General features: G+C 36.8%; 2 protein-coding genes across 4 annotated transcripts in view; one reads left to right on the top strand and one right to left on the bottom strand.

Annotated features, from left to right (window-relative positions):
- Positions 1-22,093, bottom strand: part of CENPP (centromere protein P) — a 319,800-nt gene that overhangs the window by 213,051 nt on the left and 84,656 nt on the right. The gene's annotated exons all lie outside the window — the stretch shown is intronic.
- On the top strand, positions 16,323-18,340 carry OMD (osteomodulin). Its single transcript, XM_073352363.1, has 2 exons — positions 16,323-17,262; positions 18,030-18,340. The coding sequence occupies exons 1-2, from the start codon at positions 16,323-16,325 to the stop codon at positions 18,338-18,340; spliced, it is 1,251 nt and encodes a 416-aa protein (XP_073208464.1).

Below are 22,093 nucleotides of genomic sequence, written 5' to 3'. Positions count from 1 at the left end.
ATTAGAGACAAGATGGGTGAAGTAATATCTTTTATTACATCAACTTCTGTTGGTGAAAGAAAGAAGCTTTCGAGCATACACAGACCTGAAGAAGAGCTCTGTATAAGCTCAAAAGCTTGTCTCTTTCACCAACAGAAATTAATGTAATAAAAAATTCTACCTCTCCCAGGTACAACACAGCTGCAAACAAGCTCTGAGATTGTCAGTCCTAAATAATTAGTTAGCAAACAAGAGTTTGGAGCAACCACCACATGCTTCAAATATCCTGAATTTCACCAGATTTATTCTCAATGACTTTAATTTGACAAAGTCCTCCCTTTCCTACAATGCAGTAGGACACCATAATGTCGTCTTTTCTCCAATTAAATAGCAGTTAAGATGGAAAAATAATGCTTTGACATCTCCTTGGATGAAAGGACCATCAAGGAAAGTCATAGTGAACAAATTAGGGGATTGGTCTTTTTTGTTTCTTTTCCCAAAAACCATTTTGGGAAAGAGCTTTTGCCATTGATGAGAATGTGAGCTGGAACAGGCCCTTAGCAAGGTCAAGTTTCACATGCAGCTATCTGAATAGGGAATTTATTTGCATCAAAGCTTAGATGTGTATTTTGTTAAAGGCCAGATAACCATAATCAATATTTGGAAGTTGTGAACCTCTCATATGCAATAACATTGTATTTGAATGGACTGGCTTTTAGGCCTTTACACAGACAGCTTATTGGCTCCCTTAGATGTAATCCATTTGGCTATTTCTTTCTGCCACCCTATCTTGGAAAGATTACTATATCTTGGGAGATATGGGAGGCTGTCTGTAAACTATGCAGTTTCACTAGTATACACATTTGATTTGTTAAATGGCCAATTAGGGAGATGGGCATGCTTGACTAAGGAATGTCCATTTCCAGTTGGGGATGGTAAGAACTTAGGTTGATACTGGGCAAAGCACTCAAATCACCACTCAGTATTTCATTTCATGCAGGACAATGTTTTGTCATTGGCCTGTTTATTTACAAACAACTCATGATATCAAGTCCTGTTTTTAATGCACTACACCAGGGTTTCTTCACCTTTTCAGGTTGGTGACCCCTTATTCAAAGTCAAAAATGTTCATGACCTTCTTACATTCACTATAAAAATAAGAATAAAATGTGTATCTCTGATAAGTTTAAATAATGCAACTACTATTTCTACAACTAAATACAATTGAACTAAAAAACTTTGAAGGTTATGGCCACCCCAAAGTTATTCTAGAAATTTTATTTATCTAAGAATTAAACTAAATTTTTCCAAAACCTCACTAGCCCCTTTATTGTCTTTTGTGCAACCTACAGTTCAGAAGCATGACAGTAGATTCTGAATTGCCTCTGAATCTATTTATCTGCAGCTATTTGTTTTCGGGCACTTTGGTTTGGCTAAGAATTCAATTTTTATCATTTGAAATTAAAAACAATAATTTATATTTCATCTGAGACATTTCTGTACATATCATGACACCCAGGGAGCTGATGAGAACAACAAAAATGCATCATACACTTCCAATTCAATAACAACACATCTGAAACATCTATGGACATATTAAACTTTATAAGACACTTTTTAAATCACACTGTTTCAAGCTTAAACATCCTGTGCATATGAAGACTAGTCAAGCGTCAACAACTGTGCTTTAACCATGCTTTAACAAAAAATCTTTATGTCCAAGAAAACGAAATAAAATATTTTCACGACTGTGCTCTCTTTTAAAGCTCCTAACATGGAAATAAGTCCGTAGAAAACTAAAACTAAAACATCTGCTGTAAGATTGCTTTTTCAAAACCAGACACTCATTACTGCAAATTGGCACTGTCATTGCCAAAAACGTTAAATCAGCCCCACCCTTTCATTCAAACAGCTTCAATCTTGCATATTTTAACGTCTGCAAATTTGAAATGTAATCTTTGCTTGTGAAACAAAATGACTTGTAAATTAAGAGAGCAAAAACAAATGTTGAACAGTGAAACAATGTACGTAATATACATTAACAGTTTCCTAAAGTTATTAATCCTAGACATATGTCTATCTTTCTAAATTGCACTCTGTTCTCAAAATTTAAGGAAACGTTGTTCATTAGGAAGGATGTGGCATTGCATGACCCGTTGGGGAACCAAAGCTCTCACAGAGAATTCTCTACATGTAGTTCTTTGCATCAGTGGTGTTATTGAGCTTCTACTCTTCATGAGCTTTCATCCATTCTGGGATTAACTTTCTAGCTTTCATATCTCAGTGCAGTTAGGCTTGCTATCAGCACACACACCTGATAATTTACAAAATCCCTACATGTTAAAAGTTATAGTTTAAAAACATATCTGGAAAAAACAAACTGAAACCAGAATCTATGAAAACGATGGTAACAAAGACCCTACCTTACATTTTACATGTGGATAAAGCTGGACTTCACACCTTCTTTAAAACATCAACTTTAGAAAGAATGGGCCAGAGTGGGGACTGAACGGGAGTCTCAGCTCTGTGCCAATCATTTCTCCAGTCAATTGGTGGTCTATTACAGGTCACAGATATAGGAGAATTTCCTCTAATGCTGCTACAAATGCTATTCAAAGTGGCTAATGGAAGAAGATGAATGTGCTGATCAGAGGCCACATCTACTTAGCCCTCCCTGCAAATCTGGGGCATCATTTAGCCCTCCCCGCAGGTCTGAGACAGTGGGAGGAGCTTCAGACCCCACTTCTTTCCCCCAGTCAGCCTGCAGTCGAAGGAGATAACTCACTGAGCATGGGACTCCGCTCCAACCCTGCTCAATTCTTCAGCTAAGCAGCAGATGCAGTGTAAATACAGATCACCTTTGTTCGCTCACTGCTGCTGTTGCAAAAAAAAAAAGAAAATAAGGTGAGTATGGGTCAAATCAAGAGAGGCAAAAACACAGGTGGGAGAAAAAGAAGAGGTCAGGGCCCCCCCAAAATCCAAGAATATGGAGAATAAATTGAGAAAAAATAAAAACAAATGGATTCTTTAATTTTAGGGTGGCATGAAGGTTATCCACCTATAATTGGAGTTCTTCGAGATGGACTCTGCATATTCATACTCATGGGATGCACCAACAAGGTGAAGCTTACTCGGTGGAAAAATAATTAGACATGCCAGTTGGAATGCTCATGCACCCCTCCTACCTCTTCCTTCAGCATTTGCTAACAAGATTATGAAAGGAGGCGCGACACTCCAGCCACCTCAGTTCCTCCCATCCCCAAATCCTATCAGCTATTAGAATTCCGGGGCAGAGGGGAAAATGGGTGGGGAATGCAGAATCCATCTTGAAGATCTCCTGTTACAAGTGAGTAACCTTCATTTCTTCTTCAAGTCACCTCCACATGTTCCCACGCATGGGATAGTTTAGCAAGCAGTAATCCCATAAGGATCAAAGGACCTGGAATCCTAATCAAATAAGGATTTAAGAACTGCCTGCCAAATCTAGCATCTGACCTGGATGCTCCAAGTCTCAAGAGTATTGTCTAGAAATAGTGTGAATAAACCCTTATGTCACTACCTTGCATATCTCAATAAGCAAAACATGCCTTCTTTAGCCCTACCCAAATAATAGGCTAACATTCCATCTGCATCTAGGGTATGCAATCAGCACTCGCCTGGTTGACCATGTTGGCAAGATGGAAGGTGGAGAGTCTTTCTTTTTATGATGTGAACTGGTCTTCTCTCTAATCTTCAGATCCAGTGGGCTCGGATCCAAAGCAATAGGTTCTGATGTAACTAAGAACTGCTTTCTGGCTCTTGCTAGAAAGTCTTTCCCCACAGTCAGTTCCTTAAACTTGTTCCGGAGGACATGGCATTGAGGAACACCTGCCCCATGGATTAGCTTTCGATACAGAGGCTGACAATATCAAGTAATCTCTGCTCTTGGTCTTGGGATCAACAGATTTCATATCTTTCCTCAGATCCGGCACCTTCTTGGAGCCCAGATCAACTGCCAACAGGTCTTGAAGAGACTTTTGTAGCCTCTTGTCCCTGGATATATTCGGGGCAAAGGAGGATCTATGTGACCCCTTGAATCCTTTCAGATGATCGGATCCAGGTGGCCTCAGTGCCAATGCTTCTTGCAGAACTATTATCTTCAGTCTGTTTTGTTTGTCCTTATGAGCACTTTGCATCAATGTTGCACAAATGGAGCATCATGAGAAAATGTCCTTCTCCAAAACACGCCAAATATCTTGTGTGGGTGTCGGATGTTGGGAAGACTGAAGGGCAGGAGGCAAAGCAGTTAAATCCCAGCTTCTTGATCTTTGGATACAGTATCCAAGAACTGAAAAAGATTATTTTATCTTGTCTCCAAACCTCATATAAACTATTTACCCTAGAGATTAAAATATGATATTTTAAAAGTATCTAAAGCTATGTGAATTGCACTGGAGAAAAGGATCCAGCTGAAACACAGAGCTGTTCCTGAATCCATCAACTGGATGTGGCAGGAAGGAGCTGAGGCCACACACATTGTCATAGCCTCACCCTGAGAAAGTCCATGAACCCTAAGGGGGCAGATCGGAGGAGCACATGAACAATCACTGCTAGTTCAAGTTCCACACTAAACTGCACCCAGGTAATGCATCCTATTAGTGGGATTATGGAAGGCCATTTAAAGACGTTCATATTATTTCAGTTGCATTAGTACTCAAAGACCCCCTAACAGGGAATTAGGAGCCACACTGTATTAGACTTTTTACAAACAAATATATTTATTTTTCTTTTGGTTATTGATCCTATCATCGTTATACGGATTACTATCTGAAAAACAGACAAAATCTATCCCAAGACAAACATTTTTTAAATTTCTCCTCCAAGTTATGAAAGCCCAGCTAAGTCATTGTCCATTCATAATTTGCACTTGGTTAATATATTGATCAAGGAAAGTTTTACTCAGAATCACCGTCTGATCAACTTATGCAAAATGTTCCCACAATCTGAACTACAATGAGCACTAAAAAAATGTTTTTTAACATATACCCTACTTTTGAAAAGCCAGCATACCAAATATCCCTGCCTGCTCATGTTCTTCCTTGTAGCTCTTACCTGGCAAAACTACTTCCTTGACACTTTTCAGACCCATAGGCAACATCAGCTAGAAGTCCCTAGAAAACTCTTAGGGTGATTACTTTTTTTCTGCCCAGGATCTACAGCTTAACTAGCAACTGCAGCCAGTCTGCAGGAGGTACAACCCTGAGGGTATGACTTACTTCAATGCAACATATCCTTTATGTGAGCCAGAATTAGAAAAAAAACAGATCTTTTCACTACTCTGGATCAAAGACAACAATTTCTATTGGGCAACAAATTAGAGGCAGAGAGTTGACACTGCAGGGAATGGTATTATTTTCTCAAAAGTATAAAGCAGGACCCCTTTAAGATGTAGGTAGAAGGTTTCAGAACTCTGTGGCTTGAAATAATTCTTCAGTCTCTCCCATACACCGATTCCAGTGCCAAATTTGTAGAGGGGGAGCCTTTCAATTCAAGTGTGTTGATCCTTCCAAGAGAGTTCCCCATAGTATTACCCCTGGCAGTCGTTTTATTTTGCCCCTTTCTGGGATCATGAGCTGCCTACCCACTCTCAGAAGATTCATTCCCATCTCTACACATAAACCCACTGCCTCTTCAAATGAGCCATGTACACTCTGTAGAGAAAGGGGACTCCTTTAGCTCCTTTGAGCTTATAGGCTCAGAATATGGGCTAGAAGGGGAAAATGGGTATAAATGGAGCCTGAATGTACAAGTAGTATCAAAGACATTCCTTTCTTTTCGGGCTTACATTAAAATCAGGGCCCCTCCCATTCCTGATTGCCAGTTCAGAGTTCACCCATGGTGATCTACCCTACTTCTTTAGGTAGTTATGATATCCATAGAACAACTTGTTTCTCTGCATCTTGAAGTTTCTCAGAGTGGTTATATGTGAGTATCTTGCAGAGTACAGACCTCCGCTGTTTCTGAGTTAACAAAAAAATAAACAGTAAATAAGCCCCAATACATTATGTAATACTAAAAAACAATTTTTTTGTGTTTGAGATTGCATATCAGAATACAGACTGAAAATCTAACCAACTCTCAGGATTTGAATAGAGATAGTCAGTAAGGCCACATTTCATGTATCACAATCATTGTTACTTAAACTCAAACCATTGGTGATTTAAGAAAATAAGTCACTTTCAAGCCAACACTAAGTTTCAGCTTGAAGTACATCTTTTTCTATTGCATTGCAATCTGACTGTAAAATAAATTGGTAATAAAAATGTTCATGGAACCTTAATTGTAATAAAATTAGCAAATTTGGGTAGGAAACACTAGATTCCAGCCTAATTTTATTGGACTTTCCAAACAGTAAACAAACAGAAAAAAAGGGAAAAAAGTGTTTGGCATGATAACTGAAAAAGCTTTCAGTACATGATGTTAAATTTAATCCCCTATTTACCCTTCATGTTAAGGAAATTCCTACCATACCTCAAACCAAAAGTAAAGAGAACGAGATCAAACCCCATAAACTTGACCAGCATCACAAAATATAGCCTTATTTGTATCCAAGATAGTTTGTGCAACAAAAAGGAACACATAATTTTAATCTACCCTGCAATCTTCTATAGCAAATTATACTTCAAGTCCAGTGCTTCACTACAATTCAAAACGACAGAGTCCTTTTCCATTGTAGATTTTAGGAGCATCATATCAGATCTTGAGTATTTTGTTATCTCTAGAGGATTTGCAACACAACCATTGTCTGGGAACTAGAGAAAAATTTAATCAGGTATGGAATTATAATTTAAATTGCATGCCTTCAAAGTAATTTGAATATATCTTTACGTGGCGGATGTTTCAAGTGCGTGTATGTGCTTCATTTAGCTTTCGTGATAAAGTGCAGCTACTCCATCAATCCATCATATTCATAGACTTACATCAAAAACTTATAAACAACAAAAAACCATTTACAAACTGGATCAATAAAGTAAGTTTTAAATTGAATTATTTTTTATTAATCACAAAATCAACCCCTCAGGATTTTTTTTCAAATAAGATTTCAAGTACCTATGTAGTTCACCATAATCTTTGGCAATTAGTGTGGTACAGTGACTGCTTCAAATAGTTATAGTATATCTAATAATAAAGTACATAGGATTTATAATTTTCTTCTTGCAAGCTATTTCCAGTGTTGACAACTTTCATGATTTTATCATGATATATAATTTTTTAAGTCCCCAATACTGGAATCATGATATTGCATGAAAGCCTCATCTTAATTTTTTTACGTCTACCCCTCCTGGTTGCAAAGAAAAGCTTGAAAACATGAAACAAGTGCACTCTAAAGGCTCAAAAGCTAGAAGGCAAGTAAAAAACTTTTTTAAAAAAAAATCTCATTATTTTCAAGTCAGTCTCATAATTTGGGGGCTAGACTCATTTTTTGTCTGCTTAGGATCTAATGCAATAAAACAATCATGGTGATTTATCCAGAACGACTTTCCTCATTCACCCTAAAAAAACAAAAAATAAAGTAACTGTGTCCCTTTCTTAAGGTGCACTTTTGGTTCATATCACAGTTATAATTATCTGCTTTGTCTAGATGAAAGTAGAAATCAAATAATCATCAACTAGCAGCAAAAGAAGATAATCTAACACATGTTGTACCAATACTCAACCATTTTCCATAAACAATACCTTCAGTTATTTAATAGCAAGTGTTTATTTCTCAGCTTTTATCTATTTCATACAAATATTTTAGCTATTTTCACACAATTTATAAAAGTGTTTTTGAAACATTTTGTTTTTTAAAATTGTGTGCAGTCTTAAAGGCACATTGTAAAGCTGGTAAAATATCAGCTCAACACTTGAAGCACTTTATAGCAGGATGTTTTCTGTGTGAAGAAAACATACGAGTCATGCAGAGAAATCATGTAAACTCTAGAGTGAAGATATGTGAGAGGCCCTCCTCATAACAGGAGAAAAGCTGGAGAAAGACAGAGACAGGGATGTGGTGTTAACTTTCTTTCATCCAGCAGCTACAGTGAGAGTAGAGAGAATGGACTAGACTTCCCTCCTCCTGAAAACCAGGCAGAAAAGGAAAAGGCAAAAAGAGCTAGCAACTGTTTTGGGTGAGAGGAGCACTAAAGAAAAAAGGCTGAATGTAATCAAATATTGTTTTGGAAATTCATTAGTAAGTGATGGATGGAGAAGGAAGCGAAGACAGCATGCACAACTACACTGTCAGTAAGGTCTCATGAACGTAACCCGTCACCTCATGACTAGGGGGACTTTGACTGGCCTGGTAGGAAGACAGCAGTGGGCCTTTAAGGGTCCCCTCTCCCAACTCCAAAAGGAGAGGCTGAGAGGGGAGAAAGATATCACCTGAAATGGTGGGCAAGCTGGCAGGATTCAGGTAAACCACTGAAACCTGTATATCTGGGAGAGGGTATATGAACCGTATATCTCCAGCCTGAGACCTCTTTCACATCAATGATCCCATCCAGGGATCAGAGAAGGACTAAGTTTTTTTGGTCTGCAGTGGGCACTGCTCTAGTTGCCTTTTTTGGTACTGAGAAGGAAATGTTCCCTCATCATTGCATGTGTTAGGATGGGTGGGGTTTTTTGCCTTCCCCATAGCAGCCTAGGCACCCAGTGGCGTAGGTCAGGAGGGAAGGTTCAAGTTGTCACAATACAGCAAGCGTCAGGTGTCCAATGCAAGTACTCATTCTGTACATGGTCTGGTTCCCTGAAAAAACAGAATTGGAAGTGGACTTTGGGGAAGGCATCCCCTAAAAAAGCTGGGAAATGCAGTTGAGGTTCCTAAAGTCTGTTATAGCAAGGAGACAACCCCATTTCCACAGCCCCTTAACCCTTTTACAAGAGAAGGGCAATGGGGTCCCAGTGATGAAAGAGCAGACTTTCACTGGATCTAAAATGATTAGGGAAGCATAACCTGCAGTGTACTAATTATTGCTGGGTAGTTCTCAGATGAGTTAAGTAATAAAGTTGTGGCCTAATTAAACCATCATTCTTTCCACCTCTCCAGGACAATCTCACTTTGAAAAAATCTGGTTATCCCCATCACGGCTATCAAAGAGAAGTAGAAAGACAAGAGCTTCAGGTATTTTCAGTTGGTCACATATCTAACTATTAACCAGACTACTAACCAAACCTGTTAGCTTTTAACACCACCACACATCAGGTATATTTAGAATGGATTGGCAATTCTCTTTCAAGCATCATCCATTCAATACCCCTTCAACTACGATTTGTCTCAAATTTGATAATTTATTCAGCAATTAATTCATCTATATATCTGCAATATTATTGTTCAAGCAAGCACAAATGTTCATGAGTTATGGGGATCTCAAAATAATAGACTTTAAAGTAATTCTTTCATTGCTTAGAATTTTCAAGTACTGGAGCACAGATTGAAACTTTTAACCTGCAAGAATGTGACTTGAACTGGATAGTAGCACATTTTCTTAATTTTGATAAGGTGAAAATTTTCTCTGGACTCCACAGCTTCAGCCTCCCAGGAATATGAAGAGCAACAAGAACTTTTGCTGACTTCACTGTTGAAGATACAACTAATGCCTTCTGCAACTTTTAGATGTATCAGTTCTTCATTCTTTTTTAGACTCTAACTGATAATACTGAACAAACCCTGAAATTATTATTGAGGTAATTATAATTATTACTTAACTATGTCTGGGAAATCCCCATAGTGACTTGTGACATCAACAGTTTTTGTAGCTGCTGACATGGCTAAAGCCTCTTTACTGCCAAATTTATTTATTTTTTCTCTGCTTTGCCTTCCTTCCTTCCTTCCTATCCATAAAATATGGCCTAGACAGATCTTTTATTCCTGTGGTTATTTGTGTTACATTATTGCTCAGATGGTTTCAGCAGGACAATAATTTATCACTATAAAAATTTAAATTCATCAACAGGCAGGTCGGGAAGGACAGAAAAAAACTTTAAACTTTACAGGTGACTATACCTCAAAAAAGTCAAATCTCCTGAAAATGTTTAATTATAGTGTTTTGAGCAATTAAATTGGTTTGGTGCACACATGATGTATTTTCTGTTTTAACCAAGAATGGCATGCGATTTACTAGAGGTAGTTTTTACCAGGGCAAAAACATGGTTTCTATTGCCCGTGGAAAAACTAGTTAGTCCCAGTTCAAGACATTTTCTATTTTAAAAACTGTTTCATTAATGCACTCCATATTATACTTTTTTAGTTACATATTCCAATTGTGGTCACATAAGGCAACAGATTTAGAGATTAATTTAGGTTTGTACAAATAAAAAGTAAAACTGCTGTAGGTGCCATGCTAATATATGTAATATAATACTGAACACTGGAATGTCTGTATTTGGGCTGTTGATTAATCGCAGTTAACTCATGCAATTAACTCAAAAAAATTAATCGCAATTTTAATCACAATTTTAATCGCACTGTTAAACAACAGAAAAGGAGTACTTCTGGCACCTCAGAGACTAACAAATTTATTTGAGCATAAGTTTTCATGAGCTACAGCTCACTTCATCGGACGCATTCAGTGGAAAATACAGTGGGGAGATTTATATACATAGAGAACATGAAACAATGGGTGTTAAACAATGGATTGCCAATTGAAATTTATTAAATATTTTGGACGTTTTTCTACATTTTCAAATATATAGATTTAAATCACAACATGGAATACAGTGTACAGTGCTCACTTCATATTTTTATTACAAATATTTGCACTGTAAAAATGATAAAAGAAATAATATGTTTCAATTCACTTCATACAAGTACTTAGTGCAATCTCTTTATCGTGAAAGTGCAACTTACATATGTAGATTGTTTGGGGTTATATAGGTGCACGCAAAAAAAAAACAACGTACAATGTCAGAGCCTACAAGTCCATTCAGTCCTACCTCTTGTTCAGCCAATCACTAAGACAAAGTTTGTTTACATTTATGGGAGACAATACTGCCTGCCTCTTATTTACAATGTTATCTGAAAGTGAGAACAGACGTTCACATTGCACTTTTGTAACTGGCATGACAAGTATTTACATGCCAGATATGCTAAACATTCGTATGCCCCTTCATGCTTCAGTGACCATTCCAGAGGACATGCTTCTGTGCTGCTGATGCTCGTTCAAAAACTAATTCGTTAATTAAATTTGTGACTGAACTCCTTGGGGGAGAACTGTATGTCTCCTGCTCTGTTTTACCTTCATTCTGCCATATATTTCATGTTATAACTGTCTCGGATGATGACCCAGCACATGTTTGTTTTAAGAACACTTTCACTGCAGATATGACAAAACACAAAGAAGGTAATAATGTAAGATTGCTAAAGATAGCTACAGCACTTGACCCAAGGTTTAAGAATCTGAAGTACCTTCCAAAATCTGAGAGGGATGAGGTGTGGAGCATGCTTCCAGGAGTCGTAAAAGAGCAACAATCCGATGCGGAAACTACAGAACCTGAACCACAAAAAAATAAAATTAACCTTCTTCTTGTAGTATCTGACTCAAATGATTTAAATGAATATGCATTGGTCTTCCCTGCTTCGGATCGTTGTCGAGCAGAACCCGTCATCAGCATGAACATATATCCTCTGGAATGGCGGTTGAAGCATGAAGGGACATATGAATCTTTAGAGCATCTGGCACGTAAATATCTTGCGACGCCAGCTGTAACAGTGCCATGTGAACGCTTGTTCTCACTTTCAGGTGACACTGTAAATAAGAAGTGGGCAGCATTATCTCTTGAAAATATGAACAAACTTGTTTGTCTGAGGGAAACTAAACAGGAAGTAGTACTGAGTGGACTTGTAGGCTCTAAAGATTTAGACTGTTTTATTTTTGAATGCAGTTATTTTTTGTACATAATTCTACATTTGTAAGTTCACCTTTCATGATAAAGTGACTGCACTACAGTACTTCTATTAGATGAATTGAAAAATACTATTTCTTTTGTTTTTACAGTGCAAATATTTGTAATAAAAATAAAGTGAGCACTGTACACTTTGTATTCTGTGTTGTAATTGAAATCAATATATTTGAAAATGTAGAAAACAACCAAAATATTCAAATAAATGGTATTCTATTATTGTTTATCAGCATGATTAATCATGATTTTTTTTAATCGCAATTAATTTTTTAAATTCCTTGACAGCCTATTCTGTTTACATTTTGGTTTGGTATTTTCTCAAGGAATTTATACATCTCATGACTCATTTCAGTTTTCAGTATTATATAAATATTACATATACTGCAAAGCTATTATCAAATTGTTAAATATATTTCAGTTATTTTCATTAGTATTTTCAAATAATAGTTTTATTTTCCCCAGTTTCATAGTTTAAACCCAATTTATCAGTGCCCTGTCTTAAACTAAAAGAAAAGGAGTACTTGTGGCACCTTAGAGACTAACCAATTTATTTGAGCATAAGCTTTCGTGAGCTACAGCTCACTTCATCGGATGCATTCAGTGGAAAATACTGTGAAAATACTCTTCAGTGAGGAGAAAGTTGGCTAGATTGTCGGGCTCAACGGGTAGTGATCAATGGCTCCATGTCTAGTTGGCAGACAGTATCAAGTGGAGTGCCCCAAGGGTTGGTCCTCGGGCCGGTTTTGTTCAATACCTTCATAAATGATCTGGAGGATGGTGTGGATTGCACCCTCAGCAAGTTTGCAGATGACACTAAACTGGGAGGAGAGGTAGATACGCTGGAGGGTAGGGATAGGATAGGTAGGGCCCTAGAGGATTTGGCCAAAAGAAATCGCATGAGGTTCAACAAGGACAAGTGCAGAGTCCTGCACTTAGGACGGAAGAATCCCATGCACCGCTACAGACTAGGGACCGAATGGCTAGGCAGCAGTTCTGCAGAAAAGGACCCAGGGGTTACAGTGGACGAGAAGCTGGATATGAGTCAACAGTGTGCCCTTGCTGCCAAGAAGGCCAATGGCATTTTGGGATGTATATGTAGGGGCATTGCCAGCAGATCGAGGGACGTGATCGTTCCCCTCTATTCAGCATTGGTGAGGCCTCATCTGGAGTACTGTGTCCAGTTTTGGGCCCCACACTACAAGAAGGATGTGGAAAAATTGGAAGGGAGGGCAAAAAAATTATTAGGGGACTGGAACACATGACTTATGAGGAGAGGCTGAGGGAACTGGGATTGTTTAGTCTGCAGAAGAGAAGAATGAGGGAGGATTTGATAGCTGCTTTCAACTACCTGAAAGGGGGTTCCAAAGCGGATGGATCTAGACTGTTCTCAGTGGTAGCAGATGACAGAACAAGGAGTAATGGTCTCAAGTTGCAGTGAGGGAGGTTCAGGTTGGATATTAGGAAAAACTTTTTCACTAGGAGGGTAGTGAAACACTGGAATGCGTTACCTAGGGAGGTGGTGGAATCTCCTTCCTTATTAGTTTTTAAGGTCAGGCTTGACAAAGCCCTAGCTGGGATGATTTAGTTGGGGATTGGTCCTGCTTTGAACAGGGGGTTGGACTAGACGACCTCCTGAGGTCCCTTCCAACCCTGATATTCTATGAGTCAGGGGCAAGAATATCTGTGACCATTAGAACACAGACACCTCAAAAACTCAGAATTTAACGCATTATTCTTGAGTTGTCAACATTCATCTGCTGCTGGCAAAATGTCTCCATCCCACACTAGTGGCAGACCCACACAGATGGTAATGACCTTCTACTGCTACAATTTACTCAAGTGGTACACAGATCCACTGTTAATCTAAAGACGCCAACTCTCCAGAGGACCCAAGTTGAAGGTCAATATGATGAAATTTTTATTTTTTCAGTTTTTAAGTTTCTTCCAAAAATTATGAAATTACATTACAAATTATAGTACGTTATAACATTAATGTTGCAAAATCAACCACTTAAAAGTTAGGAGATGCCAGAAATAAGGCTGCACATGTAATTGTCTCCCTTGTGAGCAGCCTTTATTTGTGTGATCAAAATCTTCCTGAGATCTTCACAGATAAGGCTCAGGGATAGTTTTTCCAAGTGGTGAAAAATCCTTAACTCAGGGCTTTTACAACTAGACTGGAGAGCACAGCAGGAACTGTGCCATTGCAAACCATTCTGAATTTATACAGAAATGGACTGGATGATTTAATAGTATTTTCATCTCTAACTTTCATGATTTGTTTGAGTCAACTGAAGGAAAAAAAAATGCCTGCTACCACAATGCTTGGTAGCATCCAACATTAGCCTCCAACTGGGGTCAGGATGGATTCAGCATTATACAGAATTCCAAGTTACCTGGAAATGATGCTATGGAACTTTTGCTGCATGTAATAGCATGAAAAGGATCTGTATCTCATCCAGAAGCAGTACAGAATTGCAGCTGAAGACCTTGAGTTATTGTGCAGTGAGATGGTCACCAGAAAGCTGTTTAAAGTCCAGTCTTGACATGTACCCAGCATCCTAATTTCCCAATTGAAGGTGCGACTACTCAGCACCTCTAGAATCAGGCTACTTATTTAAATGTGTATATATGGAATCATAGAAGTTTGAACATTTTAACCATAGCTAATTGGAGGCAGTATGGTGTAGTGGATAAAGCACTGGACTGGGACTCAGGAGATCTGAGTTCTTTTCCTGGTTCTAGCACTGGTCTACTAGGTGACTTTGGACAAGTCACTTCTCTTTGTTCCTCTGTTTCCCTGTCTGTAAAATGGGGATAATGATATTGACCTCCTCTGTAAACCACTTTGAGATCTATGGTTGAAAAGTGCTATTTCAGAGCTTGGTATTATTATTAGAATTAATTTACACTGTGCTACATGTGAGGGGGGAAATTCCTTCTTGAGGGGTGGTTAGTTGACAACCTGAAGCAAAAAGAAAAGGAGTACTTGTGGCACCTTAGAGACTAACCAATTTGCTCACGAAAGCTTATGCTCAAATAAATTGGTTAGTCTCTAAGGTGCCACAAGTACTCCTTTTCTTTTTGCGAATACAGACTAACACGGCTGTTACTCTGAAACCTGAAGCAGTATTCTTCTAACATAGCTGTAAATGTTTTTCATAGCAATTAAGATATATAGTCTTAAAATATAGCCAATATTTGTCTCAAAACTCTCACAGTGGATTGCACACAAAAGCTTATGCTCTAATAAATTTGTTAGTTTCTAAGGTGCCACAAGTACTCCTGTTTTTTACAGATTGCCTGCTTATTCCATAAAATAAATGTTTGTTTTAAATTTACTGTCTTTCACCATCTTTGAGCATTCCTCAGCCTATGAAAAGTTAGGTTTTCCTTTTTAAAAGTTAGCAGTTAGCTAAAAACTACCAAGATGGTATTAGACATAATTGTATTTTCTTAATTATTTATATTGCATGCCCATTCCCTCATTCAGATTGTGGAGTAAAAACTGCCCACAGACTCCAACAAGCATAGGAAACCCAGCAGTCTGTGGAACTAGTTAGAGCATCAGGATGTTTACTGTACTCCATAGAAACCGACATCACTTTAAAGTGGAATTTTAGGGCTGTGGCCTGTGCCTCCATTAGCAAATGCCCCTGTTCATCTTGAAAGGAATGCAGCGCCCATGGACTCCAGTACAACTCTCAGGCTATGTCGCCACTACTGCAGTAAGTTGACCGAAGTTACGCAACTCCAGCTACGTGAATAACGTAACAGGAGTCGACATAGGTTGGGTTGACTTACTGCGGTGTCTATACAGTGCTGGGTCAACGGGAGACACTCTCCCATCGACTTACCTTACCCTTCTTGTTACGGGGTGGATTACTGGGGTCGACCGGAGAGTGCTCTGCCGTTGATTGAGTGGCTCTTCACTAGACCCGCTAAATCGACCCCCCAGTGCATCGATCTCTGGAGCATCAATCCAGCAGTAATGTAGACATAACCTCAGGCTGCAATAGTGGGCATAAAGCCCCTCTCCCCCACACTATGTCTGTGCAATCTGTAGAGTGAAAAAAAGGAGGATGAAAATTTTTCCCTCCCACAATTGGTATACAACCCTCTAGCACCACGCTTGACCTCAGCTTTAGGATTTGGGCCCCAGAGAGGGGAAAAAATATGGAAAGATTGCAATTCACTTGTTTGAAGTCCACGTTAATAGGTGCCTTAGAAAATACAGAATTGAAAGAATAATAATTTTTGGTGGTAATTATACAAACTAAATGTTTATGTTTCCTGCAATAATTATTTTCTCCTCATTTAAAAAATAGTTATTTTTTTCTTATATTGGAATTTAAATATGGTTTCATCTATTTATGAATTTTGTTTCTTCTTTTCAACAGGGTACTACAGAAAAACAAAAAAAAATGGGGTTTCTATGTCAACTATCAATTATCCCTCTTCTATTTGGAGCTATGGTCTTTTGTCAGCATGAAGGTTATGATTTTGAGGATGAATATGACCAAGAGCCAGATGATGAATACCCACCTATTTTTCATTTTAATCCTAGTGTAGAATATGTAGTTCCTCATTTTCCTACTCCAGCCAAGTGTGCTCAAGAATGCTTTTGCCCACCAACTTTTCCATTATCAATGTACTGTGACCATCGAAAACTTAAGATGATACCACATATTCCTTCCCACATCCAACAACTCTATCTTCAGCATAATGACATCAAAGCTGTAACTGCAGAATCTTTTGTTAATGCCACTGCCTTGAGAGAAATTAACCTTAGCCATAACAAAATTAAATCTCATATGATTGACCATGGTGTTTTTGCCAAACTTTCAAATCTTGTGCAACTTCACTTAGAACACAATAAATTGGATGAATTTCCATTTCCTCTTCCCAGCTCTCTAGAACGACTCTTTCTCAGTTTCAATGAGATTTCCAGATTACCTGGAAATGCCCTGCAAGGGTTACTAAATGTGACCATACTTGATCTCTGCAATAACTACCTTGATGACTCCCTACTCAAAGGAAAATACTTTTCAAATCTGAAAAATCTATTGCAGATCAACCTATGCAACAACAGGTTACAGACTATGCCTCCTGATCTCCCATTTTCACTTATATATCTCTCCCTCGAAAATAACTCAATTTCTTACATTCCAGAAAACTATTTCAATAGACTTCCAAAAATAACTGCTCTAAGAATGTCACACAACAACCTGCAGGAAGTCCCATATAATGTTTTTAACCTTTCCAACCTTGTAGAACTCAATGTTGGACACAACAAGCTGAAGCAAGCATTCTATATTCCAAGAAGTCTACAGCATTTGTATATTGAAGACAATGACATTGAATGTACGTTGATTATTATTAGTCCTTAATAAAAATGAGAGAAGTATTTCTATAACATTTTTTCTTTTGCATAATTTTTCTGCTTATTACTCAAAAACTTCCTGACTTTTAACCTCAACCCAACACCAACACTTCTGGGCTATATTCAGTCTTGCTGACACAAGGAGGTTTCTGCTTTGCTGTGATGCAGGTTACCTCATCCTGCCCTTCTTTGAGGGTCCCATCAGTTGGGGCATAAGGCTCAATAGTAGCCCTAGTTCTGCAGCTTGCCCAAGGAATGCTCTGAATTGTTAATTATCTTGGACTCTCAATGGAAGAAACATTGCAGAAGATTTGTACTTCTGCTATCTTCCTATCACCTCCAAGCAGGCTCTCTGTCAGACTCCGCTCCAGCTTCCTCTAATAAAAATCAACTAACAAGTCTAGCTTATTGTTTAGAACTTGTTTGTAGCAAAGGCATTTGATAAACATTTATATAGAAAGAGGCCACTATTAATACATTTCCCTTACATTAAAATAATCTATTTTAGGCCATTTTAACACCACAAACCTTCCCACTTCTACTTGATCAAAAGCTATTTCTCTTATTGGTTTTTCCATATCTGGAACTCTAACTTAAGTCAAGAGGCAGGATGATAGCAATATTTTTCATCAGTTACATGGGTGGATATTATTCCTGTTTCTAGCTATGAAAAAAAGTGGATTTTAAAGAAATTTGAGTTCTCTTAATATTTTCAATGTTTAAACTAATATTTTTCACTCTTTTACAGTTGTAAATATTACTCTGATGTGTCCTTCAATTGATCCAAGGAATATCAATCATTTAACCTATATTCGGATGGACCAAAATAAGCTTACAGCTCCAATAAGCACATATGCATTCTTCTGCTTTCCCCACATACGCATTATTTATTATGGTGAACAAAAAGGAAGTGTCAGCCAATCAACACAACTGAGAACTCCAGTTGTCCGCAGATTTTTAACACCAGAAGAATATGATGAAGCAGAAGATGGTCACGAAACGGAAGATGGTCATGAAGAAGGAGAAAGAGAAGATGACTACTTTCATCCTTACTTTTAAGGAAGTAATTATAAAGTATAAGTAAAGTATATATAAAAGAGGTGAATAATTTGGGGCACTACAAGGGAGTTATGAGCAATATGAACTATGTAAACAATAGTGGTTAGATCAGATTCCAAGTATATAGAACAGTGCTTTCTAACATTTTCCAGGCAACTAATTATTAGTTGAGTGAAGTAATCCTTGACTGTACCAATCATTACCCTTTCCCTCTCACTCACATTCCAACTTGGAAGAGAACTTGGTTATGTTAGTTTTGCAATTTGGACTAAACTTTTTGCATATATTTGTGTTGATTTTAATTTTAAATGTATACTGAGTGGTTTTGGTTTAACATAACTGAAAGAATAAAAATGCTCTTAATCTTAGAAAAATGTTTAGGGCCTTAACTGTGAAACTGGTCTGCATCATTTGTGCAGTATCTGTATCATCTAAATGCAAAGGAACATGCACGAGTAGTTTCTTAATAAAGTTTGAATTTAATGCAGTATTGCAACATTAGAATTAGAGAGAAGACTCATTAAATAGCTATCGTATAAAACATAGCAACATTAAACAGACGTAAAAAAAACAAATACTTTCGGATCTAGCTTGCACAATAACTATTGATATAGGTTTTATTCCTTATTCCTTTTTTTCATACATGAACAAATAATGTTACTTTACTTTCTGTGCCATTATACATTCAAAAGCACATACTACATATTTTGTTCTTTTAAACAGTACTTGCAGAAAACTGGCTTTTGTTTCATAAGAGAATGTATCCTGGGTGACACAGGAAATTTTTACAAATCATCCTTTAGAAAAGCAGCACTGGTGGTTAAAATATACACTAAAACTAACTAAATAAGAATAATGCTATGCTCATTGGACAAAAAAAAACGTTTACTTTCAGCCCTGTTTAAACCATGCAGCTGAGTGTTTTTATGCCTTTTTAATTTTTCAGACACCTCTGTGCTTTCATATGCCTTGTGTCTGTAGTTTCATTTTCAACTGGATGCACAATGCGCATATTTGTTCTAATACTTTAGAAAATTTAAATCTTCTACTTTTTTTTTGTTTGTTTTTACAGTGCCCTATGAATTGTATAAAGATACCAAATATCTTCTGCTTGTAAATCTACCAGTGCATCTCCTTTATAAAAACAGGCTTTAGTTGATCAGTTTTTGTGGGCATCCAGTGATACAGTGTCCAGGTCTTTGAGATACGTTTTTGCTTGTTATTTAAGAAAAATCAATACAGCAAAAATATTTATGTTCTACCTCTCCATTATTTCAAATTATTTTAATAAAATTAATCATTTCATGCTTTTTGTTGTATTTTAGGCACTTTGAATACAAATGTAGGGTCTCCCTCTACATAGGTGATGAAATTTGTGTGTTGGACTCTGGTATATCAGTGTTACTTTATTCCCATACTGACGTAAACCTTGAGCTACTTTCAGACATCCATCTTACAAATATTAAATATACATGCTTTTGCCATGGGGAGTTTTGTACATTATCTCTAATGAAACTGATTAATTGTGATTATGGAAGGTAGAATACTTAAGAATATTATGAGATGCTTTTTCATCTTTATTCATTTGGATCTTCTACTTTGCTAAATCTAGCCCTAATTTCCTGAGAAACCCTTTCTTCTGTTATGGATAACTTGCCATCTGAACAAGATAGACATGAGTGCAGAACTGTACACTTTACAAAGCAGCATCTAATTCCATAAGATCTTCTGAATTAAGACAACAGAAATACTACATTAATGATGCAGAACAGCATTACTTTACAAAAAAATCCAAATACAACTGTGTATATTCTGGGATGTCATGTTTATTAAAGAACAACAATTTTTATTGTTTACAAAGACAAACAAAACTTATTAAAATCTACATTTAAGACTAATTTTCAGGCGTTTTAAATCAAAATATCAATTTTTCACCCCTCTATTCTCTTCATTCATAAGATGAAAAGATCTTGAAAATCAACCAAAACCACTCAGACTTCACAGGAAAAGATCCACAGATTCCAAGGCCAGGAAGGACTATTGCGATCACCAAATCTGACCTCGTATAAAACAAACCCACAGAACTTCCCAAAAATAATTCCTAGGGCACATATTTTAGAAAAAAAACATCCAATCTTGTTTAAAAATAGTCAGTGATGGAGAATCCACCACAACCTTTGCAAACTGTTCCAATGGTCAATTCCTCTCACTGCTAAAAATTTACACCTGATAATTGCCCCTTTCATCTTCATGGTAACCGCACAGATTAATAGCATAACAATTGTCTTCCTTTGTTATGGCCTTTCTTAATATATTTGTCAACCTAAAAAGCTCTTTTGAAGTCATATAGAAAAAAATCTGTGCATACAATAAATTCTTTAAATCTAGGATTAAAAATTTGCCAACATTACATATTTTTGAATTATTTTAAAGGACATATCAACAAACATATAGCTTACTAACTTCTGGAAAACACTGTGTATCATGACTTTTCTCTTTTTCTGAATACATTATAAATTTAGACTACTATTTTTAAAACATGAGAGTCTCAATTTAGGCAGCCATTTTTTTAAATCTAACATTAAGACCACTTAAATATAGCATAGTTAGAAATATTGTACATGCTTCCTCAAACTGCTGACACTTTAAGACTAACATAAAACTTAGTTTCAATTTGTGTTTTATACCTACAGTAAATCCAACAAATAAAAATTGAATTTTGGATATTAAAAAGTGTGCATAGCTGGATACTACAAATTCAAGAGATTGATTATTAACTTTATAGTAATAACATGTTGACATGGCTTCTCAGTATTAGCACATGCTTCTTCTCTCAAGAATATATACACTTAAATATGTTCCTATGACCACCTGCTAATTTTATTTCTGTCTTCACAACTATTAAATTTGTAGTCCCTTCAAGCATTCTTCTTTTTTTCCCACTATATATTACACTAGATTTTGTGGCAACCCAGTGACGGTTATGTGATATCAGATGGTTATGTGAGTTTATTTTCAAAAGAAAAACACAGCTAAAATGAAAGTGTAAAATGAAATCTGCATTATAATGCTACCTGTTATAACAGTCAATAAATAATAAAAACCATCACAGGGCTGCTTCAACAGGTTTCACTCTAGTAACTGAAGGAAGCGGTTGCATGATGCGGAAGATACATGTGACTAGGAACCAAGAGATCTGGGCTCTGCTTCTAGCTTTGGACAAGTCACTTTGCAGATTTATGGTTTATTCATTTCAATCACATAAAGGGGGATGATGATACTTTACCAGCTTTGTAAAATACATTGAGATTTATAATGGCTAGGGTAGTTATTTTTCATTATTACTCAACAGTACAGCAAGTTTGACTTTATTATGGCGTATTTTTAGAAATATTGATAACCTGTAGTCATAGTTAAATGTGTTGGATCAACTAAATCAAAACCATGAAATTTTCAAACAATGTTTTTATCAGAACAAAATTCTTAAAACTAGAAGCAAAAATGACTAATATAGAAATCTTGCCTCGTTTACATTACAATTGTTCGTGAACACTGTTGCAGTAAAAAAAAAATGGCTAACTTATTTTTACAGTCTCCATTCTTTCCTTTAGTCATAAAAACATTCAGATCCTTTTTAAGTCCTTCTAAAACGATTAAGCATTTTTGTGACATTTACTTCAATATCTTGATATATTAAAAAAGTCACATAAGTATTTGCTTCACATCCAACAGATGTTTTTTATTTCAACTTTT

This window comes from Lepidochelys kempii, chromosome 7 (assembly GCF_965140285.1).
Source record: "Lepidochelys kempii isolate rLepKem1 chromosome 7, rLepKem1.hap1, whole genome shotgun sequence".
Classification (NCBI taxonomy): domain Eukaryota; kingdom Metazoa; phylum Chordata; order Testudines; family Cheloniidae; genus Lepidochelys; species Lepidochelys kempii.
This window is presented reverse-complemented; position numbering and strand designations above follow the sequence as displayed.

What these genes read in the sequence shown, in the direction of transcription:
- OMD (XM_073352363.1), top strand. Translation starts at nt 16,323, where the DNA reads ATGGGGTTTCTATGTCAACTATCAATTATCCCTCTTCTATTTGGAGCT. An exon ending in TGAAGACAATGACATTGAAT is followed by an intron (nt 17,263 to 18,029) that starts GTACGTTGATTA and finishes ACTCTTTTACAG; the next exon opens with TTGTAAATATTACTCTGATG.